This window comes from Anguilla anguilla, chromosome 11, assembly GCF_013347855.1.
Source record: "Anguilla anguilla isolate fAngAng1 chromosome 11, fAngAng1.pri, whole genome shotgun sequence".
NCBI classification, from domain to species: domain Eukaryota; kingdom Metazoa; phylum Chordata; class Actinopteri; order Anguilliformes; family Anguillidae; genus Anguilla; species Anguilla anguilla.
The window spans coordinates 17,130,729-17,151,640 of NC_049211.1; the positions used below are offsets into that span (position 1 = coordinate 17,130,729).

At 45.7% G+C, this 20,912-nt stretch overlaps 2 protein-coding genes across 26 annotated transcripts in view; one reads left to right on the top strand and one right to left on the bottom strand.

Moving 5' to 3' along the window:
* Positions 1-6,206, bottom strand: part of LOC118208113 (voltage-dependent L-type calcium channel subunit alpha-1D-like) — a 91,434-nt gene extending 85,228 nt beyond the window's left edge. For 10 of the 24 annotated variants that reach the window (XM_035382447.1, XM_035382430.1, XM_035382445.1 and 7 more), the window contains exon 1: positions 5,493-6,204. In XM_035382447.1, the coding sequence (XP_035238338.1) occupies positions 5,493-5,604 (112 nt within the window). In that variant the 5' untranslated portion in view covers positions 5,605-6,204. Of the gene's footprint in view, positions 1-5,492 lie in introns of all 24 variants that reach the window. The other 14 variants (XM_035382436.1, XM_035382431.1, XM_035382429.1 and 11 more) reach the window with 3 other exon arrangements.
* dcp1a (decapping mRNA 1A) lies at positions 1,688-19,949 on the top strand. Of its 2 annotated transcripts, none has more exons than XM_035382456.1 (9): positions 1,688-1,921; positions 2,693-2,733; positions 3,535-3,662; positions 9,163-9,229; positions 10,681-10,882; positions 13,755-13,874; positions 14,724-15,299; positions 15,786-15,992; positions 17,157-19,949. In XM_035382456.1, exons 1-9 carry the CDS (start codon positions 1,787-1,789, stop codon positions 17,235-17,237), a joined length of 1,557 nt encoding a protein of 518 aa, XP_035238347.1. In that variant the 5' UTR covers positions 1,688-1,786; the 3' UTR covers positions 17,238-19,949. The 2 variants fall into 2 exon arrangements, with proteins under 2 accessions (XP_035238347.1, XP_035238348.1); XM_035382457.1 differs by having other exon boundaries at positions 1,697-1,921; positions 10,681-10,819.
* The last annotated feature ends 963 nt before the right edge of the window (positions 19,950-20,912 follow it).

The following is a 20,912-nucleotide window of genomic DNA, read 5'->3' on the forward strand; positions in this document are numbered from 1 at the left end:
ATCGGCCTCAGAATTTCCATGGCGTGAGTCCGTTGCAACTACAGAAACTCTGTTATAATTAACGACCAGCCGCATAGGAACAGTTTCCCATCTAGATTAGGATAGCGATGTATGTAAAAAATAAAAATGAATAAACATTGTGTTAAATTTAAAGAAATACGAATGTGTTCTACCCCAGCCTATCTTCATCTATACAGATAAATCTCGTTGGGTACATTAAAGTTTCCAAATGCAGAGTTGAATAACGTAAAGGGACCACATTTTATATGATAAAATACGTCCTTGACATGTGATTAATTATCATAAAATATAAGATCAATTATTTCATCGGCTCCAGGCTTTCGTTACCTGGCTGGTGTTTAGAACTATAATCTAGAACAACAACATAATGAAAATGACATATATACATGAGTCACATAAATACATGCTTATAGAGTTTCTAAACATGTATTTTTGAGTTTATAAAGTATCATTTGCTATCCATGCATTTGTTCAGCATGTCTTCAAAATACACATTGTCAGTGATTAAGAAATGAAGACCTATAAATGTTCTTATAATCTGTGTAAATATTTCCATATCTACCTCTTGTTTTATATGAGAATTTTGAGCATGTCCTCATTCATCAAAACGTATGTTACAATGTTTTAATGTTACAATCATTTAGAAAGCCGAAAAACACTAAGGATCAACGACGATATAAAGATACTTAATTTCCACCAGCTGACATTCTCACACAGTAAAATGTTGCAGTGATAAATCAACTCTAGTAAAGAAAATGTTTTCCACATTGGGACTCATAAACTCTACGATCTGAATTAACGCAGCCTTTTATTGTACAGGCAGCGTCTACCCTATATTCTGGTCTTCTAGACTATTCAAGCTGATACTCAGTGAAATGCTTTCATAGCCGCCCTACCTCACTCTCCAGGATTGATAAAAATCCATACTCATCTTCCCTCTTTCTGGGACATCAAGATAACTTTATATGAACGTGTATCCCACATTTTGTACTGAAACGATTTGAATAAAATGGCACGGTGGATTGGAAGGTTACAGGATATTGGATTAGGCCTACCTGTCTGTACCAGATAAGTGTTTCGCAGAGATAATCCTTGAATATTAATCCTTCTAATGTTCTTGACTGCAGGGGTGTTGCAACTGACCTATTTCAGCCAATGACGGCTAAGGTTTCAACTGTTAATACAAAATGAACTGCCTTTATAAATCTGAGTATTTTTCTTTATTGGCTTCTTATGTCAATAATCAGTTGAACGTTCTAACAATCGGAACATGACCCAACTTTGACTGTAGCTACTTCTCGCCCTTTCTGTGGACTGAATGACCGGCAGTCATATACAACGTTATGTTTACACATAAAATGCATATAAAATTCGTAAAGTACATTTTTAAAACCCATGATGAACCTTTCAACATTTAACGTGCAATAAGCTTACTCATATTTAAATTTTAGCCAAATAACATTAGGTGTAGTGTAGTCTACATACATAAATGCATGGGTTTTCTTTTTTAATCAGGCTGTATATCAGCAAAATTCTTATTAGCACAGCGTTAAGTGTAGCAACATTTGAGAGGGGCGCAAACGCACTATTATGTTAGATAATTAAAATTAAAAAAATAAACCTCCAGTAGTGAACGGCTGAAACACAAAACATTTTCCAGAAGAGGAACCAATTAGTAGAGCTCTTGTTACCAGAGGAGAAAGTAGAAGCAGTGTTCATAGAATTCCGTCCGTGCTGCTCCTTGTTCTGGATTTCAGAATCCAAGATGGAGGCGATTAGTAAAACTGGACATCATATGAGTCTAGCAGCTTTGCAACAGCATGATCCGTACATTAACAGAATCGTCGATGTTACCGGACAGGTAGCACTATACACCTTTAACTCGAAAGCAAACGAATGGGTAAGTATAAGCTGTAATTAGCCTTAAATTGTTCTCTTACTTTCTGCTCGTGGCTATGTCAACAGAGGACATCATCCTGTTTGTGTTTAGTTAAGTTGGCCACATATAGACTAACTAAGTTAACCATGCATGACAGAGCCAGTCACATCACTTAGTTACCGTATGTTATATATTCCACCCTTATGTTAGCAGTTCCACTGTAGTTAATTAGTACTCGCCAAATGAAATAACCAATGCTAGGCTGATACCGTTAGGTATGAGCGAGCGATCTGTTATTACATATGGTAAACGTTACCTATCGATACGTGTTACCAAATCTGGCAGTGTTAGATACCCTACAGGCTAGGTACGTAGATATCTAAATGTAAAACGTTAGCTAACGAAAACGGTCCGCTAGTGTTATCTTGGATAACATTGGTGGTTTCTTCCGAGAGAACAAATGTAAATCGGTTTGCTTACACTTAGCAAATTTTCAGCGCACCATTGCTACAGTAGCTAGCTAATTAACAGTGTCAGTGGTCTTACTGTAACAATGTGTACCTAGCTAGAAATGCTATCGATAGCTAACTTAGCATTGGAACTGATGTTATCTTGTCGCTTTTTGAGTATTTTTGAAACCTTGTGATTTCTCGCTACCATTGGTTCCTAGCCAGCACTAAATTAGCCATTAGCTACCGTGTATGATGTTCTGTAAATTAATAAAACGCGGTCTCTGTGTTCGTTAAATTGTAACTGTGACAACTGACCTAAGTTGGCCCCGTTTCATTCCAGGAAAAGACCGACATTGAGGGTACCTTATTCGTGTACACCAGGTATGTAGCTGGCTTCTGATTATGATATAGCCTACAATGCAGCTGGCGCAGAGAGATATTGGGCCTCATTCCCAAAACTTTTATTAAATTATTCTTACTTTTGTTCTTAAAAATGTTCCTATGAAAAACCAGGGATTCATGACACATACCTTTTCTATTTGTGCTCTTCCCTGGTTTATGAGATAATGAATGCTGACTGTTAATACATTTTATGCGAAATCCTGTTCATGTGATTAGCATAGGGAAACAGCCATGAACAAATATAGATAAGGAATAAAATTATGAATGCCGAAATTTTGGGGGGAAAAAACAGTTTACGATCATATTCAAATAAGCATGTTTCGTGAATGAGGCCCATTTTCCCCAATACCAACTCAGCATAGTTTTACCCATAACCTAAAGCAAATCACCGACGTAATCATAATGTGGAAACTGCAGGATAAATCAAATGCAGTGTCCATGAAATGTGTAATAAACTTTTGTCACCCCAGCAATAGATGAGTAACTTGGTACAGCCCAGTGCTCTCAATTTTTGACGTAGTTGCCCTTGCCCTGCACGTAAGCTGGACATATATTAAATTACTTCTCTTGGGTTTACTGTGCCTTTGTATTGTCTGAAAGGTTGAACTGAAAGATCTGAAAGGTTGAACTCATTTGCAATGAACTGATTTAACATGCATTACCAGTAATAAAAAGGCTTGTATTTAAGTGGTCTTGCCAAAGTGGAATAGCAGATGTTTAATGGGTGTTAAACTTGTGCACTGCTGCTAGTGTTAAGCACATCTCTCTGTCTGATCTCAGGTCTGCTTCTCCCTATCATGGATTCACTATTATGAATCGATTGAATATGAAGAACCTTGTGGAGCCTATCAACAAGGATCTTGAGTTCCAACTGCAGGACCCATTTCTACTCTACAGAAACTCCAACTGTAAGTACAGCAGGAGTTATGGCAACCACGTAGGTCTGGGTCTGTCTGCTTTAATATTATTCAAAGTCAGTGATCAGATTCAAGAATAAGGTGGATCTTTATTCTTCCACAAAGACACAAGTGTAGTTTTTTTTCAGGTTAAGCAGAAGTTACTGCTGTAGTTCATTTGTGAAGACTGCAAGTAAAGCATGGGCAGAGTGTAATTAAGAAGGCAGGTATATGGTATTGCAAAAATTCATCCCTTTGATTGGAACTTTTGAAAATGAACTGAGTTTTGATAGTGCTACTGCCCTTTCAATTGTGACACTGGGATCATGGCCAGGAATACAGTCCGTCATCTCTTACCTGATTGACCTCTGTGCTGTGGATATATTTGAAACTTATTCAAATGCAGTTTGCCTCTGTGGTGTTCCATGCAAAATTAATATGTGCTCTGATATCGACCTCTTGAGTTTTCTTTTTCTTGTCACTGCTTTAGATGTCTTTATCATGTTTATCAAAGACTGCAGTGGTTAAGAGAAGGGCTTGGTTTTCCACATAACCATCAAAATATAACAACTGTTGTTATCTGTGCCTCAGAAATAATTTGGGAGATAAATCTGAGATTACAGTGAGCAGCGCCCTTTGTGAGAGAACTGTTATTGTGTTAGAAAGCCTGTTGTATTTGTAGATTTACTTGGATTATTTAACGTACAGGTGCACTGTGCAAAGGGCCTTTTCAGGTCTACGGATGCAGTGGGAGGTAACACAGCAATATCTGAGGGTGCTTTTGAGTAGCATCAGACAAAGAAAGACTGACGACATGTAACGCCTTTTGAAAAAGCTTCTTTTGAGTTTGACTTGCATCAAGTCCCATTTTCCCCCAGTCAATTACTTTCCGTAATCAGATGTCACATTGTCAGAGCAGAGATTTGTCTGAATATTGACTGATGCAGCTTATCCAACATTCAGCCAGACTGGATAATTGATTCTCTTGTTGTGGGGGGTTTATGATAAGTTACCAGAGTTTGGAGAGTCTCACCAGATCATATCCTCCTGCTCCAAACACTTTTTCAGTTTTGTCTCTGACTACCCACCCTGTCTCCTGCATGGCCTGAAACCGCTTAATCCAGAAGAAGTAATGGGATTCTGTCCACTCTCTGTGACTTCAGCTGCTCAAATGGGAACATGGGTGCATTTCAGATGTTCCGTATTTGTTGTTATCAGCTGTGCAGCTTTCATTTTGAAAATGAGAAAATGATCTTTGGACCGCACTGGGTCTGACTGGGATTGTTGTTCCTTTGTCTAAGGGGCTTTGGCTATGTAATGTACTGTATGAAGGAAAGATGCTCATATGTACTGGCTTGCTGTGTGTGAAAGTTAGCTCAGAACTTTTTTTTACATTTCTTTAGGAAAGGAGTTAGAATCTGTATGTATAATTCAAACATGCATACATTTAGTTTCCGTGGAATTACTTTTTTGTGTGTCTTAAATCAATGCTGTCCGATAATTAGATGGCTATGGCTGTTACTTTTCTTAAGAAGAGTACACTGAGTAATAGAATGTGTCCTCATGTTTTGTCTGGATACCATATGCTGCACACCCATGAACACCTGAACGCCTTTCAATGCATTGAGGGCCTTAGCAGCCCCAGCTGGCATTGTGAAGCAGCAGTGAGCGATATAAAGAGTGAGACTGAAGCTCATACATTCAGCATCTCGAACAGCCCGAGGCTGCAGAATCGGTCTCCACACTCCCCATCCGCGCGCGCGTCCGCGGCCTCACACAGCGTGCCCACACACTCCGGAGAGCAGCCCCTGCCTTCCACAGTGAGCGCGTTCGCGGGCTTACCTTGGAGCGCGGTGAAGAAGTAGCTCTCCAGGTTCCTCTCGAACACAACCTCTCCCTTGTACCTGAGGTCAGTCTCCGGGAGAGGGGGCTTGTTGAGCAGAAAGAAGCTCATTTCGGCGGTAGATCCGTGAGAGACGGCAGCGTGTCTTCCAGAAGGACGTGAGGGGCTCCTGCGGCCTCCCGGTTCCTGTCATCCGTCCATGTGCCCCCGTTTCCCCGGAGAGGGAGGAAGAGGGCTAGGAGGAGGAGGAGGAGGAGGAGAAAGTGGTTGTGCGGCGCAGCAGCGGGTGTCTCTCCTGGAAACAGCTGTGGATGAGCAGAGAGAACGTAGGCGGCGCGGAGCGTAGGAGCTGCAGGGGGGGCAACGAGGGGGGCTGATTTATGTTACATGGCTTGTTTTCTGTTTTCCACAGAGCTGATTCAGAGGGAAAATTCCAGAGAAGTAGTTAGATTTGAGTAGTTTTGGCAGCGTTCGATCCCCTTCTTGCCTAAGGGCCGTGGCATTCTCCCATGGCTGCGGACGCTGGTGAGCGCGGGCCTTCACAGTGTGTCCAGAGCAGGGGGCAGCGTCCGGCGGCCGCGGCTTCCTCTCTCTCTCAGGGCCTTAGGCTGACCGCCCATCTCTGAGCACCTGGGGTCAGGTGTGTTGTGGCTTAAAGCAGAAAGCGAGGTTCTGGCTTTCACAAACGGCAGCTGCGCTTATCAGGCAGTCCTGAGGGAGACGGCAGTGTTTACCAGCAGGATGGGGCGGTGCTTTTGCAGCAGCGCTAACCTAGTCGGGTGCCCCCCCCCCCCCCCCCAACCGTCTAGCTCTCCGGGTCCCCAGGTAGACCCAGCAGCGAGGCGAACACTGTTGCTAGGTTTCCTGTCTCTAAGAATAGCGAGCGGAGCCGGGGAAGAGCGCTCCTCGTTAGAGAAATTTGAAAACAGGCGATGGGCTGCCTGCTCCCTCGTGGTCTAAGGAGGCTCCTCTTCTTTTGCTACCAGCATTCCTCCTCCCCCAAGGCTGGAAGGGACCTAAGCACCGGGATCCATCATAGGAGGGCTGTGCTGCACAAGTTTCTGCCCCGCTGATATAGCCGCATCAGACTCAGTAATAATGCAGAGATGGGAAGGGAAGCGCGAGGATCCTGTCCTCTTCTCAGGGAAGGGCTGGTGTTACAGTGGTCAGAACACGTGTCTGAGTAGGCACTTGCCTCTGGTCACAGCAGGGCCTGGTGACAGAACATCACCCAGGCCGGTCACCGTAAGCCCAGGTCTTCCACTGAACTGACCTGTCGCCTCACATTGCTGAGGGGGGGTGGGCGTGGGCGTGTCGTTAGGCCTGTCTTCAGTCTGTGGCAGGTGTGTCAGGGCCGTAGCTCGGGGGTAGAGTCTGTAAGATGAGAGTCGGGGAGAGTGGTGCCACTGGCAGGTGGACAGCCCTATTCTCATTAAAACGCTGATACTCCTACAGACTGCCTTGTTTATGCACTCTCACTCCTCGCCTTTCACTGCATTTTTATGCAGCAGTAAGTCTTTTGCATTCAAATGCCTCTCCTTGATGTTACAGAAGGAAAAAAATGCTATATTATCCGAGGTTTTTTTTCCCCCACCACCATCACGGTTCTGCCACTTTTGATGAACGCTGTTTGCTTTGAGAAGCGCCAAGCGTTCTTTTGTAATGATGCATGCACAGCTTCGCTTAGTGGCTGGTAACCATAGTAACTGGCTTGTTAAAGGTGAGCTAATGCCACCTTTCTCTAAGGTGGCAGCACAAAGCCAAGCTGCCCTTCAACACTCGCACCGTAAGGAGAGATGGTTAACATGGGGCATAGGTGATATTTTTACACCACGTATGTTCTCATAATAATACAAATAGAGGGAGAGATGGTGGAGAGAGGTAGAGAGGGAAAGGGGACTGAGGAAGGGAGGAGTTGGGAGAGGAGGGGGGAGTGAGGGAGGGAGAAAATGAAATGTGAAGGACAGGACAGAGGGAAGCAGATGGGTAGAAGGGAGAAGAGCAGACTGATATATGCAAGGGAAAGGGAGGGAGTGAGAGAGGAAAAGAGGAAGAGAAACTGAGATAAGGGCACCATTTGCATTTGCTTTGATGGGTTGGCACCTCCACTGACACACTGTGCCAAGCTGTGGGTACAAGGTCAAGCTCCTGGGCTGTCTCCTCACATGTATCCCTTTCCTGATTGGAGGGAAGCTTCCTGCATTCACTCTGTGCTTTTCAGTGCACTGAATCCCACATTCAAACTTTTGAAGCTGAATGATAACCATTGCTGTCATTTTCCCTTAATTGCACTGTCTGTTTATCAGCAGTTTGCTCAATTGCCACAAAACTGTTTACCTTGAAGTGTAGAGTCGCAAACATGTAGCAGATATTTGGCATGGTTAAATGAGTTTACTCCAAATCTCTGCCTAACATCATACATTGCTGCCTCCTCTCAAATGCACAACATGAAGAGGAGAGGTTTTCTATACTAATGCAAGAAAAAGCCATTTTCAGAAGCTGTGGTTTATTTAGTCATGTTTTTTCGAATGGAAATCATGCAGAATATTTGCGAAAACATTTTCCTTGTTCAGGTGCTATCCATCTGCCCAATTTGGTATGATTAGTTGCTCTCTGAAATGCACTTCAGTCAGGTAGTTATTGTACACAAAATAACAGAGTGGACAGATGACAAGTGCATTTCTGAACCCTTTGTGAGTTATCTAGCCTGTCAATTGACAGTGCCCATCCCCCAGGGAGCAGGGCACTAGCTTGGAGCTGGTCATTACGTGCGTGCGTGTGCGTGTTCATGGACTGTACCAGGCCTTGACTACAGTCAGGCAGACAGGAGTAATCGCTCACAGATTGGCAGGCATGAGCAGAGGCTCATTTTCCTCTTTGGCCCCCACCTGCTTGCCCCATAGCTGTGTCAGAGAGCTCTCTTATCTTTACTGGCCATTAAGCTATCTGCAGAGCCCTTGTTATCTCTACCGGAGGGTTGCTCTGATGGTTTCACAATAGGAGCTTGTCGCGCTGGTGTTGAATAGGTCCATGCTAAGTGGTAGAATGTGTGTGATTGGTTGTTTTATGTGGCTGCAGAAGATGGTGCGCTACACCTGGAGCCAGCCCTCCTGTCTGAGCAGAGGCTCATGAGAGATTAGAAGCTGGAGCTGCAGAGGGTGATTTCTGCTTTGTGTTTTCGAAGGAACTGAAAATGCAGAATTACAGATGACTCGCTTCAGTTGAATCCCTGAGTTGTATCTCATTTGCTCCTGATTTCAAACATCCAGAGGACATTGGTATGTGGGCTTTAATACAATATTTCACTCACTTTGGGTTGCATGAGAAAAGTATTTCACTGAGGCAAAGTGCTAAACTTCAGACCTATTCAAAAACAATAAAAATAGGCGTGTGAAAAATCTGAGGTACCGCATGGTTGGAGCAGACGCTGGTGCAGAAAGGGGGCACAGGTAGTCGGATGTTTCCGTAATGTTAATGTGAGCTCAGATGCGCTTTCTCCCTTTGCTGCTCCCACACCCGTGGATCGGTCTTGAAGGAGAATGAAACCGACGGCGGCTGAGAGCCCTGCAGCGAAGCCGCTCTCCCGGTGCATAGTCAAACAGCCACCCCCATCCCGAGACACGGCTCGGCCTTAACCCTTTCCTCCCCTCTCCCCCCCCCCCCCCACAGTGGCCATCTACAGCATCTGGTTCTACGACAAGAGTGACTGCCAGCGGATCGCCCAGCTCATGGCCAGGTAAGGGACGGTGCTCTCCGCTCCACTTTGGGAGGGGTTTACTTTGCGCCTGACAGAGGAGAGTCCACGCGCCCACCCAACTTCCTCCTTGGTTATCATGTTGTAGGTGCCGCTGCCTTGTCCGCGAGACCTTGGCTTTCGAAATGGGGGATTTAGTGTCCACGTTTGCGTTTTGCTCTGCTGGTGCGTGTTTTATCTCGGTATCGCTCACCCATGGGTGTTCCGGAACCATCCCACAGGGTGGTGGGGAGTCGCCCATCCCAGGCAGAGGTGGGAGGAGCCTCCTGTAGTCCGCCGTTGTGTGAAAATGCGAGGCGACAACGTGTTCTTCTCCGAGAGTAGGAACCCCGGGCTGCAGGCTACCTGTCTTGCCATATTGCCAGAGATCTGTTTCCCTAGCAACCATGCCAGGCATGTGCAGGGCTCTGCCAAGGACCGAAAGGAACATCATCCCCCTGAAACAAAATGAAACGCAGCAACAGTAATAAAGCTATAATATCAAAATCTCTAAATGTTTGTGCAATATATTAGCTGTTAACACATCTGCACCAAAGAATGAATTCTCTGCGTCAACCTTGGTCATAAAAATGTCTGCCTATTCTGTAAATACTTGAGGAATGTAAGTATGACCAATATATTTGTAAGCTGTAAATGGGTCATAAATGTCTGTATGGATGCTCAACCTGAGGCAATGCCATTTCAGTAACACTTGAAGAATCAGAATAACATACGTTTATACAGGTTACAGGTTCACCATAATTGCATATATAACTTACTCAGACTAAAACAAACAAAGGAGAATAGTAGTAGACATTTGTTGGGTCTTATTTTCAAACATGCCATATAAAAATATTTTTGAGATTATTTTTGATAATCTGGTCTTTACAGTATCTAAACCACCATTGGGCTGAACTCACTATAGCAAATGGCATGATTCTTCTGGCAAAACCTCATTGAAAACAGGCCAGAGTAATTTCTTAGCAAACTGCCTTCTGGCTGTATTTATATAAAAAAAGAAGATTTATTTTCCTGCAGTAGGAATATTCCGGCAGGTGTGCTTGAGTTAGAAGGCTGCGTTTCTGTACCCTGCACCAGACTGCCGTTGCCGTGGCCATTTTGCCTGCTTGTTGCCAGGGTGCTGTTCTGCTGGTCATTTCCTGAATGAGCAGGGTGAGGAGGCTTGGGCCAGCCTTCCAGGCCTCTCTCAGAAGGGCGGAAGCGTGTCTTCGGCCTGGCCTTGTGTGTGGCGGGTAACACTCGGTTTGTCCAAAGGCAGCGTGTGTCTGAGGACTGAAAGCGTGTGGCTCACGCCAAACCCGCGGCAGCCTGACGCTCTCCTGGCAGGTCTTGCTGACCGCCACGGAGCAGCGCTGGTCTTTCGACGCGCACGCGCGTTTGAAACTGGCGTCCGGGTCGCTCAGGGTCGGCTGTTTTCGGGCGTTTGTCCTCAGGGTGGTGAAGCAGGAGGCGCTGCAGGCCCAGCAGGCACCCCCGGACAGGAGCACCCCCAGCAGGACCAACGGCTGCGTGGACGAGAGGCCCATCGACATCCTGGAGCTGCTGAGCAAGGCCAAAGAGGAGTACCAGAGAGTGAGGCCCGGCCCTACCCAGCAGCCCTCTGCACACCTGTCCCACAGCACGGCTCCCTTTACAGTATATTATACCCCTTTACACTGCTCTACCCTCACCCACTATGCCCATCACTGTGTGTTACCCTTGTGTACACATCTCACCACAGTGCTATATCATAATGCACTGTTTTACAAAGCTCTACGCTGGCCTTCATAATAACTGTATCCAGCTGTAGCGGTACTCGGTAGATGGCCTATGCCCGCATACCTCTATCTGCCGTAGCAGCCCGAAAATGAGATCATTCCATTCTCATCTTTGTGCCTGTATTGCACTAGATTTCCTGTCCAAAACTGTGACAGGCTGTCAAGTGCAGCCGCTCTACCTAATCCTGGTGAAGGTGATTGCCCAGCACACTGACTACCCTGTACGTCTCATTACAGATGTCACATACCTGACTGTACCTGAGACAGCTCTGTATCAAAACTACAACACTTGGTATTATGTTTTACTGTGCTGGACTATGCTGCACCACTGCCCTGAGCTACATTAGATCAAAGTACATTTCCGCCCCCTGCCAGACCAAGCTTTGGTTTATGCAGCTTCCTCCCACAAGCAAATGCACAGCTTTTAAGAAATACTTTTATCAGGATGTGTTTTGCTGTAGAGTGCTGCAGCACAGAGACATGTTGTTGAGGGTTATGCAGGGGCAGAGTGGAAGTATTAATATTGATATTATGCGGTGGGTGTGGTGGAAGGCTGTCTGACTCTGCAGTGGGACAGATGAGTGTGTTAGAGGATCGAGGGCAGGTTTGGGAGGGGCGTAGCTGTACCCTCCTCTGTCAGGGTCTTTATGCCCTTGCATGGACGCACATGACATGGAAAGAGCTGGGGAGCCCACTGCTGCGCGCCCCTCCCTCTCTGACCCACACAGCGCACCGTCCTGTGAGCTGCAGATGGAGATCTAATCACTGAGCCGTCTGCCAGCCGGCTACTGACTGCAGCCAGGCACGTACAGCTCACTCAGACACGCACGCGCAGACACTCAGACAGACACACACACACACACACACACGCACACACACACACACACACTCAGACACACACGCGCAGACACTCAGACAGACACACACACACACACACTCAAACATGCACGCGCAGACACTCAGACAGACACACACACACACACACACTCAGACACGCACGCGCAGACACTCAGACAGACAGACACACACACACACACACACACTCAGACACGCACGCGCAGACACTCACTCAGACAGACAGACAGACACACACACACACACTCAGACACGCATGCGCAGACACTCAGACAGACACACACACACACACACACACACTCAGACACGCACGCGCAGACACTCAGACACACACACACTCAGACACGCACGCGCAGACACTCAGACACACACACACAGACACACTCAGACACGCACGCGCAGACACTCAGACAGACAGACAGACACACACACACACACTCAGACACGCATGCGCAGACACTCAGACACACACACACAGACACACTCAGACACGCACGCGCAGACACTCAGACAAACACACACACACACACACACTCAGACAAGCACGCGCAGACACTCAGACACACACACACACACTCAGAGACACACACACACACATGCGCAGACACTCAGACAGATAGACACACACAGAGACACGCACACACACACACACACACACTCAGAGACACACACACACACATGCGCAGACACTCAGACAGATAGACACACACAGAGACACGCACACACACACACACACACTCAGAGACACACACACACACGCGCAGACACTCAGACAGATAGACACACACGGAGACACGCACACACACACACACTCACACGCACACACCAAGCAGGGATTTAGGAGTCTGGGTGTGATTAAATCACAGATTAATCCTGCTGTGTGGCCTAAAGCAGGCGCTGCTCGTGGAGCAGTGATGTGACTCCAGCCCGCTAGGTGCTGTACGTCTACAGTGACACAGATTATGTGTCTCTCATAGCTGTGATGAAGTGACCCCACTCCATTACAGTGTAAAACTCTCCCAATGTCTTAGTCTTTGTGTCACTCCTCCTATACCCCTGTCACAGAGTCGCCCTCTGTAATAGAAGAAGAGCCTTTCATTGGAATAGCAGAGCATTTATCTTTACCATACTGTGTGATCGGACTTTCTCATTTGCAAAAGCTTACACAAGTGCGGAGGGAAGATGCTTGGATCTTTTCCAAGGAAGATAATGCAGGTTAAATCTCTGTGGCTGGCTGAAAGCTGAAAGAATCACATGTTTGGAGAGATGGGGAGTGTGGGGTGCTCCACAGTGGAGGAAATTAGTGCGCTGGCTCTATGCTCACAGAAGGGCTTCAGCCAGCAGAACACCACCGCACCCTTCCTAAAAAAAATGACACTTAAAACCACTAGGTCAAAGGGAGATCATCCAATTTGATTCTGGTGTTTTCACCAGACGTTTTTGTGTTTTTCCTATGTCAAGGGATAATCACTGCTGTCACAGATGTTTACAATATTTACTCTTTATTATTTAGTAATGTTATGCCCCATAAGAAATGCAGGATGTCCTAATAGTTTGCCAGTTCCTTTGTCTTGCTGCCACCTAGTGGTTTCCTTCTCCTTTCCTTCATTACAGCATAACGGCGTGCCTAAACTTGAATCTTAGTTCAACCACAAACAATCATTATCTTAAGGCGTAATATTAATGGTAAATTCTGAGGATGTCAAGGATTGAATATGAAAATTAGCTGTTGTTTTTTTTTCATATTATTTATGTTTTTATTTCCTGATAGAAGATTTGCCCTCAGCTTGCTGTCTTCAGGATTAAATTTGGCCAGATTTGACCAGATTTGCTTGTGCCTTGGTATTAAAAAAAAAAAAAGTCAAATAGTTTTATTTCCTCTATTTGTTTTCAAGAGCCAGACTGGTGAACCTGAAGCTTCCACAAACCCAGAGCCCAGCCACAATCCAGAGCCCCTGCAGGCTGCTGGGGACGCCACAGCAGAGCGAGGGGGGGGCCTGCCTCAGCACGACAAGGTCTGTGAGCAGTAACTATCACACACACACACACACACGCACGCACATACACACACGCACGCACGTACGCACACGCACGCACGCAGATACACACGCACGCACATACATACACACACGCACACACGCACGCACGCACACACATACACACATACACACACACACATGCACGCACACACGCACACACGCACGCACACACATACACACATACACACGCACGCACGCACATACACACACAGAGTGTGGGGGGCCTGACTCAGCACAAGGCGGTTTGTGATAGTCTTACTGCTCCCCAGTGGATAGTATCTATGAGCCAGCATCAGTCTGTCACTGCTTTGAGTGCAAAGGTAGCACCCGAGCCCTGTGCCATCAGCCGATAGAATGGGGCTGAAAATGCTGGCCGTGGTATTGGACAGCAGAACAGGGTATTTGTCATTGTTCTCTAGAAGAAAAATGTACTATTTTTAAAAATCACTGGAGAAGGGATGTGACTGGTCATTAGGGGTGAAATAACCCCTCCTCCTCTGTGAGGTTTCACTTCCTGGTCATAGTACAGTACGATAGAGATGCCCATCCTAACAGTGAAGATCCTCGTCTTGAGACTGCATCTTGGCTTCCTTACTCTTGGCTGTCTGTGTTTAGCATTTGGTTTAATACAGGACATGTTTATTGGATAGATTAGCATGGCTGACACTATGGTTAATTTATTTGTTATTTCCTGTTGTTACTATTGGAAATATATATTGAGTGCAGTTATGCACATAGCTTTTTGTGAGTCTGTGGGTAAGACCATGAGCTGAATGCACTGTGGCTTTGGGAGAGTGTCTGAAGCGAGTGCTTGGTGCCCCGCAGAGCTCTCACTCCGGCCTGAAGCAGATCACGGTGGAGGAGCTGTTCGGCAGCTCTGTGCCGAAGGAGCCAGCGGCGGTGGGGCTGCCGGGCCAGAGCGGCTCGGAGAAGGGCCCGGCGGAGGGCTTCCTGCTCGGACACAGCGCCGCCCCGCCCTTCCCCTTCGAACCCTCGCTGCTGCCCCGCCTCAACACCGACCCTGGGGGGGACCGCTCAGCCGACCGGCACCTAGCCCCCGCGCTGGTCCCCCTGCCGGACGTGAAGGGCGTCTCCGGCTACGCCCTGCACCCCAGCCCGGTGTTCCACGCCCCACCCGCCTCCCCCCTCCTGGCGGGCCAGCCTGGGGCCGAATCCCAGGCCCCGCCCGCCCAGGCCCCTCGCTGCCCCCCCAACGGGCCCTCCTACGGAGCCCAGAACCTTCTGAGCCAGCTCCAGCCCGACACGCTGCCGCCGCCCGCCGCCCTCGCCAAGCCCGCCCTCGCGCCCAACTTCCTGCCTGCTCAGCTGGCCACGCCCGAGTCCTTCAAAGAGCCCATTAAACCTGCGGCCTATAGCGCCCTCCCTCCAGCGCCCATTCAGGTACATGCAATTCGGTTTCATGCATTTTACAGCCTCCGTTTCGCAACGCGATACACGGCCACTGTCTTGTCTGTGAAAATATGGAGCCCTCTGAAGATGAAGAAATTCCATTTTTTGTGTTTGAATTTTGAGATTGAAAAATGTTTATCTTTAAATCTTTTTCTTGCCAAAGTCCATTATAAAATCATTGATTTACAAATTTCCTTAAATTCTATTTAAAGGTCTTTAGAATTTCAGTGTTTAACATTGCTGCTCTGTACAGCTCTCTGCTCCCCTCTACTGGATAAAGTGATTACTAAATTTTGAAATCCACTTGCATATATTACACATTTACATTGAAAAATGTAACATAGATTATTTATAATGCTAGACTAACACAGTCCCATTTTTATTTAATACTGGTGGTTTTGGGAATTGTTTGCCTGAGCCTGCTGTCACAGGTATTGTTTTGGTGAACATGTGATCTTTTTCTCCACTGCCCTTAAGATGGTGCCGTTGAAGGCGGGGCCTGCAGTGTCACGGGCGGAGCCTTCGGTACTGCTCTCACCCAGTGTGTTCCAGCATTCCGTTACCAAGACGCCCGAGCTGGATAGGAAGCCTGCCCCTCCCTCTCCCTCCTCCCTGGCAGGAACAGAGCCACCCTCCCCTTTCAACAGGCTCCAGCTCCAGGACACACTCATCCACCTCATCAAGGTACAGCACTGACCATCTCTGTCCTCATCAGAGTACAGCACTGACCCGCTCAGTTCGCATCAGGGTACAGAACTGACCCTCTCAGTCCTCATCAGGGTACAGCACTGACCCTCGCAGTCCTCATCAAGGTACAGCACTGACCCTCTCAGTCCTCATCAGAGTACAGCACTGACCATCTCTGTCCTCATCAGGGTACAGCACTGACCCGCTCAGTTCGCATCAGGGTACAGCACTGACCCTCTCAATCCTAATCAGGGTACAGAACTGACCCTCTCAGTCCTCATCAGAGTACAGAACTGACCCTCTCAGTCCTCATCAGGGTACAGCACTGACCCTCGCAGTCCTCATCAAGGTACAGCACTGACCCTCTCAATCCTAATCAGGGTACAGCACTGACCCTCTCAATCCTAATCAGGGTACAGCACTGACCCTCTCAGTCCTCATCAGGGTACAGCACTGACCCTCGCAGTCCTCATCAAGGTACAGCACTGACCCTCTCAGTCCTCATCAGGGTACAGCACTGACCCTCTCAGTCCTCATCAGGGTACAGCACTGACCCTTTCAATCCTCATCAGGGTACAGCACTGACCCTCTCAGTCCTCATCAGGGTACAGCACTGACCCTCTCAGTCCTCATCAGGGTACAGCACTGACCCTTTCAATCCTCATCAGAGTACAGCACTGACCCTCTCAGTCCTCATCAGGGTACAGCACTGACCCTCTCAGTCCTCATCAGAGTACAGCACTGACCCTCTCAGTCCTCATCAGGGTACAGCACTGACCCTCTCAGTCCTCATCAGGGTACAGCACTGACCCTCACAGTCCTCATCAGGGTTCAGCACTAACCCTCTCAGTCCTCATCAGGGTTCAGCACTAACCCTATCTGCTATATGTATACTGTAGAGTAAAAATCCAAACTGTTGGAACTGGTCTTGTTTTTGAAAACATGCAGCCTTCTAAAGATGAAGAAATTACATTTTTGAGTTTTGAGTGAGAAATGTTTAATCTTTTTCTTGCCAAAAGTCCATTATAACATCATCATCCATTAATTTACAAATGTACTTAAATTCTATTTAAAAGCCTGTGGAAATTCAGCGTGTACAAAATTTGTTTTTATCAGTAATTTCCTCTATATATATATTAATTGGTTTTTCCTGTCTTGTAGAATGATTCCAGCTTCCTCAATGCCATTCACGAAGCCTATCTACAGAGCCTTTCCAAGGACCTGAACAACATGAAGCTATAGCCATCAGGACAGAACGAGCCACGTCTCACAAGCGCACAAACACATTCGTGCTTATTCTCGGTACCGAAGCACTCAGAGTGCACCCTCCAGGTAAAGGAACCCATATATGAGAACATACATGCAGCAGGTACACACACACAGCACCTTGTGTTTCGCTCCGGCCCTGCCTGGTGAACACCGTGGTTTGAGGTACACCACCTCTCCTCACCCTCCAGGTTTCTCTTTTCCGGATGTTTCTGTGAAGGATCAAACGAGCACACACTACACGCGACTGTGAACACGAGCTTCTCTTTATGTGTGCTGTCGTCATTAGCTTTGCGCTACTCGTACCGTGAGAGCGATTCATTTTAGAGGATTCTTTCCAGAAAAAGCTCTGTCTGAGGAGGACTCGAGTGCGTTTTATTTGAGAGTGTAGTCAGGCGAATGTCAGGTGATAGCTCAAGCTCAGGTGGGAGTCGTGCAGTATAGAGATACTGCAGTATAGAGTAGTCTTGGCTGCTTCCCTTACCTCAATGAAAGAATTGTGAGTTGTCGGCATACAGTATCAAAGTTTTGCATTTCACTCAGATCTCCACATCACACTGCTCTGAGGTGAAGGTGCATTGACATTTTTAAGCTTTGCTGACGTGACCAATTGTTTCCCTTTACTTTGTATTTGCTCATATTACAACCTTTGCTCAGTATTCATTTATTATATATTCTGCCAGACATTGTTGGTTTACTGTTTTTTGTTTGGGTCCATCTTTGAACCCCCTGTGTAAGGTCCATTAACAAAACTGCTCCTTTACCAGTCTGCCTGGTAAGAACAGTGCGGTTTTAGTGGAAATGATTGGCTGTTTTCAGAATAATAGATTACTCAGTGTTTGATTATTAATCCTGCTACTAAGTGCTACCATTTAACAACCATGGTTACAATTATACATGCTTTCTCAACTATTTAGGTCACTTTAGTTGTCAGAGGAAAATAAAGTTTTTGTTTTGTTTTTTAAGGAATGAAACCATTGAATTCTCTGGAGATATTTCTATGTATATACTGGTCAGTAAAGAAAAGCAAATAATTCTGAGCTGTGAATCTCATGTGAATCCATTGTCATAATGGGATCAACTTTAAAGAAAAAAAGAAAGATGTGGGTTATGAATTTTTTTCTTCATTCTTTTTCTCACACTGCGTTTATTAGCTTTGTGTTTGCAGCTTTCATGGCCTTTGTGCAGCCTTCTCCAAATACCACAAGTCCTGTAAATGATTGAATAAGTATGTGAATGTCACTCTTCTGCAGCAGCTGTTTGTAGAAATTATATATCCCATGTATTTCACTGTGGTAGTCGTGTCCCTTTTAGCATTTAGCCATTATGTCACCCCCTGGCATTGTGAAAAGTAGCGTGTTGTTCCCTCTGCTCCCAAAGTGCTTATGTATCTGACATTTAGCATCATGTCTCAGTGCTTTAGATTGTATGTTCTTTAAAGCCAGCATGAGTTTTCAATTATTGGTGAATGTTTTATCTGACATTGCAAGTAAATGAGACCCATGCTACAATTAGTCAACATTGTTAAACTAAGCCCTCTGGTGAGATGATTTCTGTTTTTGTTTTAACTGCAGCCTTAATAATTCGGAAGTAATGGTCTCATTTTTTTGACTGCCTTGAGTATATTTTCCCCATAAGAAGGGCTTCAATTGTGTGGAATGTGGGCAATTAAGTTGCTGAAATTTACTGTTGAGACAAACCAGTTGTTTAGGGCACCCTGTTTTTTCTCTTTTTTTCTTTTAACTGCTCCAAATCAGTGACTTTACAGGGTAACAAATGACGGCATCCTGAGTTCTTCGTGCACACCCCATCACAGAATTATCTTTTAATTAAAGCATATGCACACATTAGTTTTTTTTTTTCTAGTTATTTCTTTTGACATTATTAAAGAAAAGCAACATTTTCAGTGCGGTGCCACCTCAGAGCACTGTCATTAAGATTAGATTATTTTAAATGAACATGTCCCCATTTTAAGGTTTTATGATGTCTAAAAACAACAGCATGGTGTGTATGGTGCCTTTGTTGTGGTAGCTGAGAATCTTGAATGTGTCCAGATGTCTGTCTTGTGACATCACAGGAAACAGATTCATCTCTCATTGTAGGGGGACGCTGTATGAGCGTTTAATTTGGGGTTTGGTTGCGCAGTTGAATGTTTAGCTTGGTTTGACATGGCATACAGATGTCTGCTGCTTGTCCTTTGTGAGAGAAATGTGTTGTTGCAAAGGTGTTTATGCCAGAAGAAATTTATTTTATTTTTTCATTTGGCTTTATTTATTTGTGTCTCTTAAAGACATTATTAAAACAAATGCCATTGGGATGAATTGCAGTATTAAAATTAACCCCCCCCCCCATCCTTTTAAAACCTTCTTTCACACTGGATTTATGGCAGATTAACTGTTGAGGTGTACAGATCAGCATGCAGTTAACTGAGCAGCAGGACTTGATTGATCAAGAGCGTATGGAACAAAAACCAGCTTACAAATTGTGCTCCCAAGTTCCAGGGATGGGAATGTGTCCGATTTGGGGTTTTTTCCCTGCACTACAGCCCTCCTGCAGGACTCACCGCCCCTTCTTTTGCTGCTGTCGTCCTTTTGTTCTCTTTTTCATCACATGATTTTGTACATTACAAGTCTATTTTTATATTTAAAAAAAGAAATAAAATAAAATAAAGTGGTGCTTGCAGCTATTTCTGATGTGTCTGTCTAGTACTTGCAGCTGTCTCTTGTGGTTTTCTCTCTCCTGAATGGTTTGTCTCTTTGGATGTGAAGTGTCATTCTGCAGTATTACTCTCAGAATAATAAAGACATCGTTGTGGGAAGCACTCGGTGAGGTGACCACGCGGCGTAGGTATAAACGTGTAGTCAGAGGGTTTCCTGCCATTCATTCCTCTAGTGCAGTGGTTCTTAACCTTGTTGGAGGCACCGAACCCCACCAGTTTCATATGCTCATTCACCGAACCCTTCTTTAACTAACTGCAGACTAGACTGAGGGGTGGACCTCTGCGGCGGAGGCTCCACCGAACCCCTGAGACCGACTCACCGAACCCCTAGGGTTCGACCGAACCCAGGTTAAGAACCACTGCTCTAGTGTGTTCTATATTTATTTGTGTGAATTGCTGAATGTGCATAGTGATCGGTGTAGTCACCTTATAAATTGAACACAGTTTTGGGTCTCATCTCGCATATATTAAAATTAAAGCTGGGAATATGCCCACTTCCCAGTAACTCTTGGCACGTGAGCCGTTCATATTTTGTACACTAGATGGCAATGCAGTCATTTCATTTTCAAGAAGGTACTGTACTGTGAGGTACTGTACAGGATCTGACATTTATACAATAAAGCCGCAGCATAGTTAATTTTAGCGATGTAGGCTAAAATAAGAAGAATGAACATTATTTTGACTAAACATTAATAACTCATTGATAAGCTCTACCACACATTTAACCAAGACTAGTCGACTGATCTGTTTCTGCTATGAACGTTTTAACAAGGTTAAAAAAAATCATCTAAATGGGTTTCCTTGAAAATCTCCATTGCAATGTATGATAACAGGAAGCCATGAGCTTTTATTTTGAGACCGATCGCTAAGGGTACTGTTCATGTTCATTTTTTATTGTGCTAAGATGGGGTGTGCCATCATGCAGGAGCTGA

Bases quoted from the DNA above. Each gene is read 5' to 3' on its own strand.
- dcp1a (XM_035382456.1), top strand. From the start codon at position 1,787: ATGGAGGCGATTAGTAAAACTGGACATCATATGAGTCTAGCAGCTTTG. The intron at 10,883-13,754 runs GTATATTATACC...TTTGTTTTCAAG, and splicing joins ACAGCACGGCTCCCTTTACA to AGCCAGACTGGTGAACCTGA. The intron at 15,300-15,785 runs GTACATGCAATT...ACTGCCCTTAAG, and splicing joins TCCCTCCAGCGCCCATTCAG to ATGGTGCCGTTGAAGGCGGG.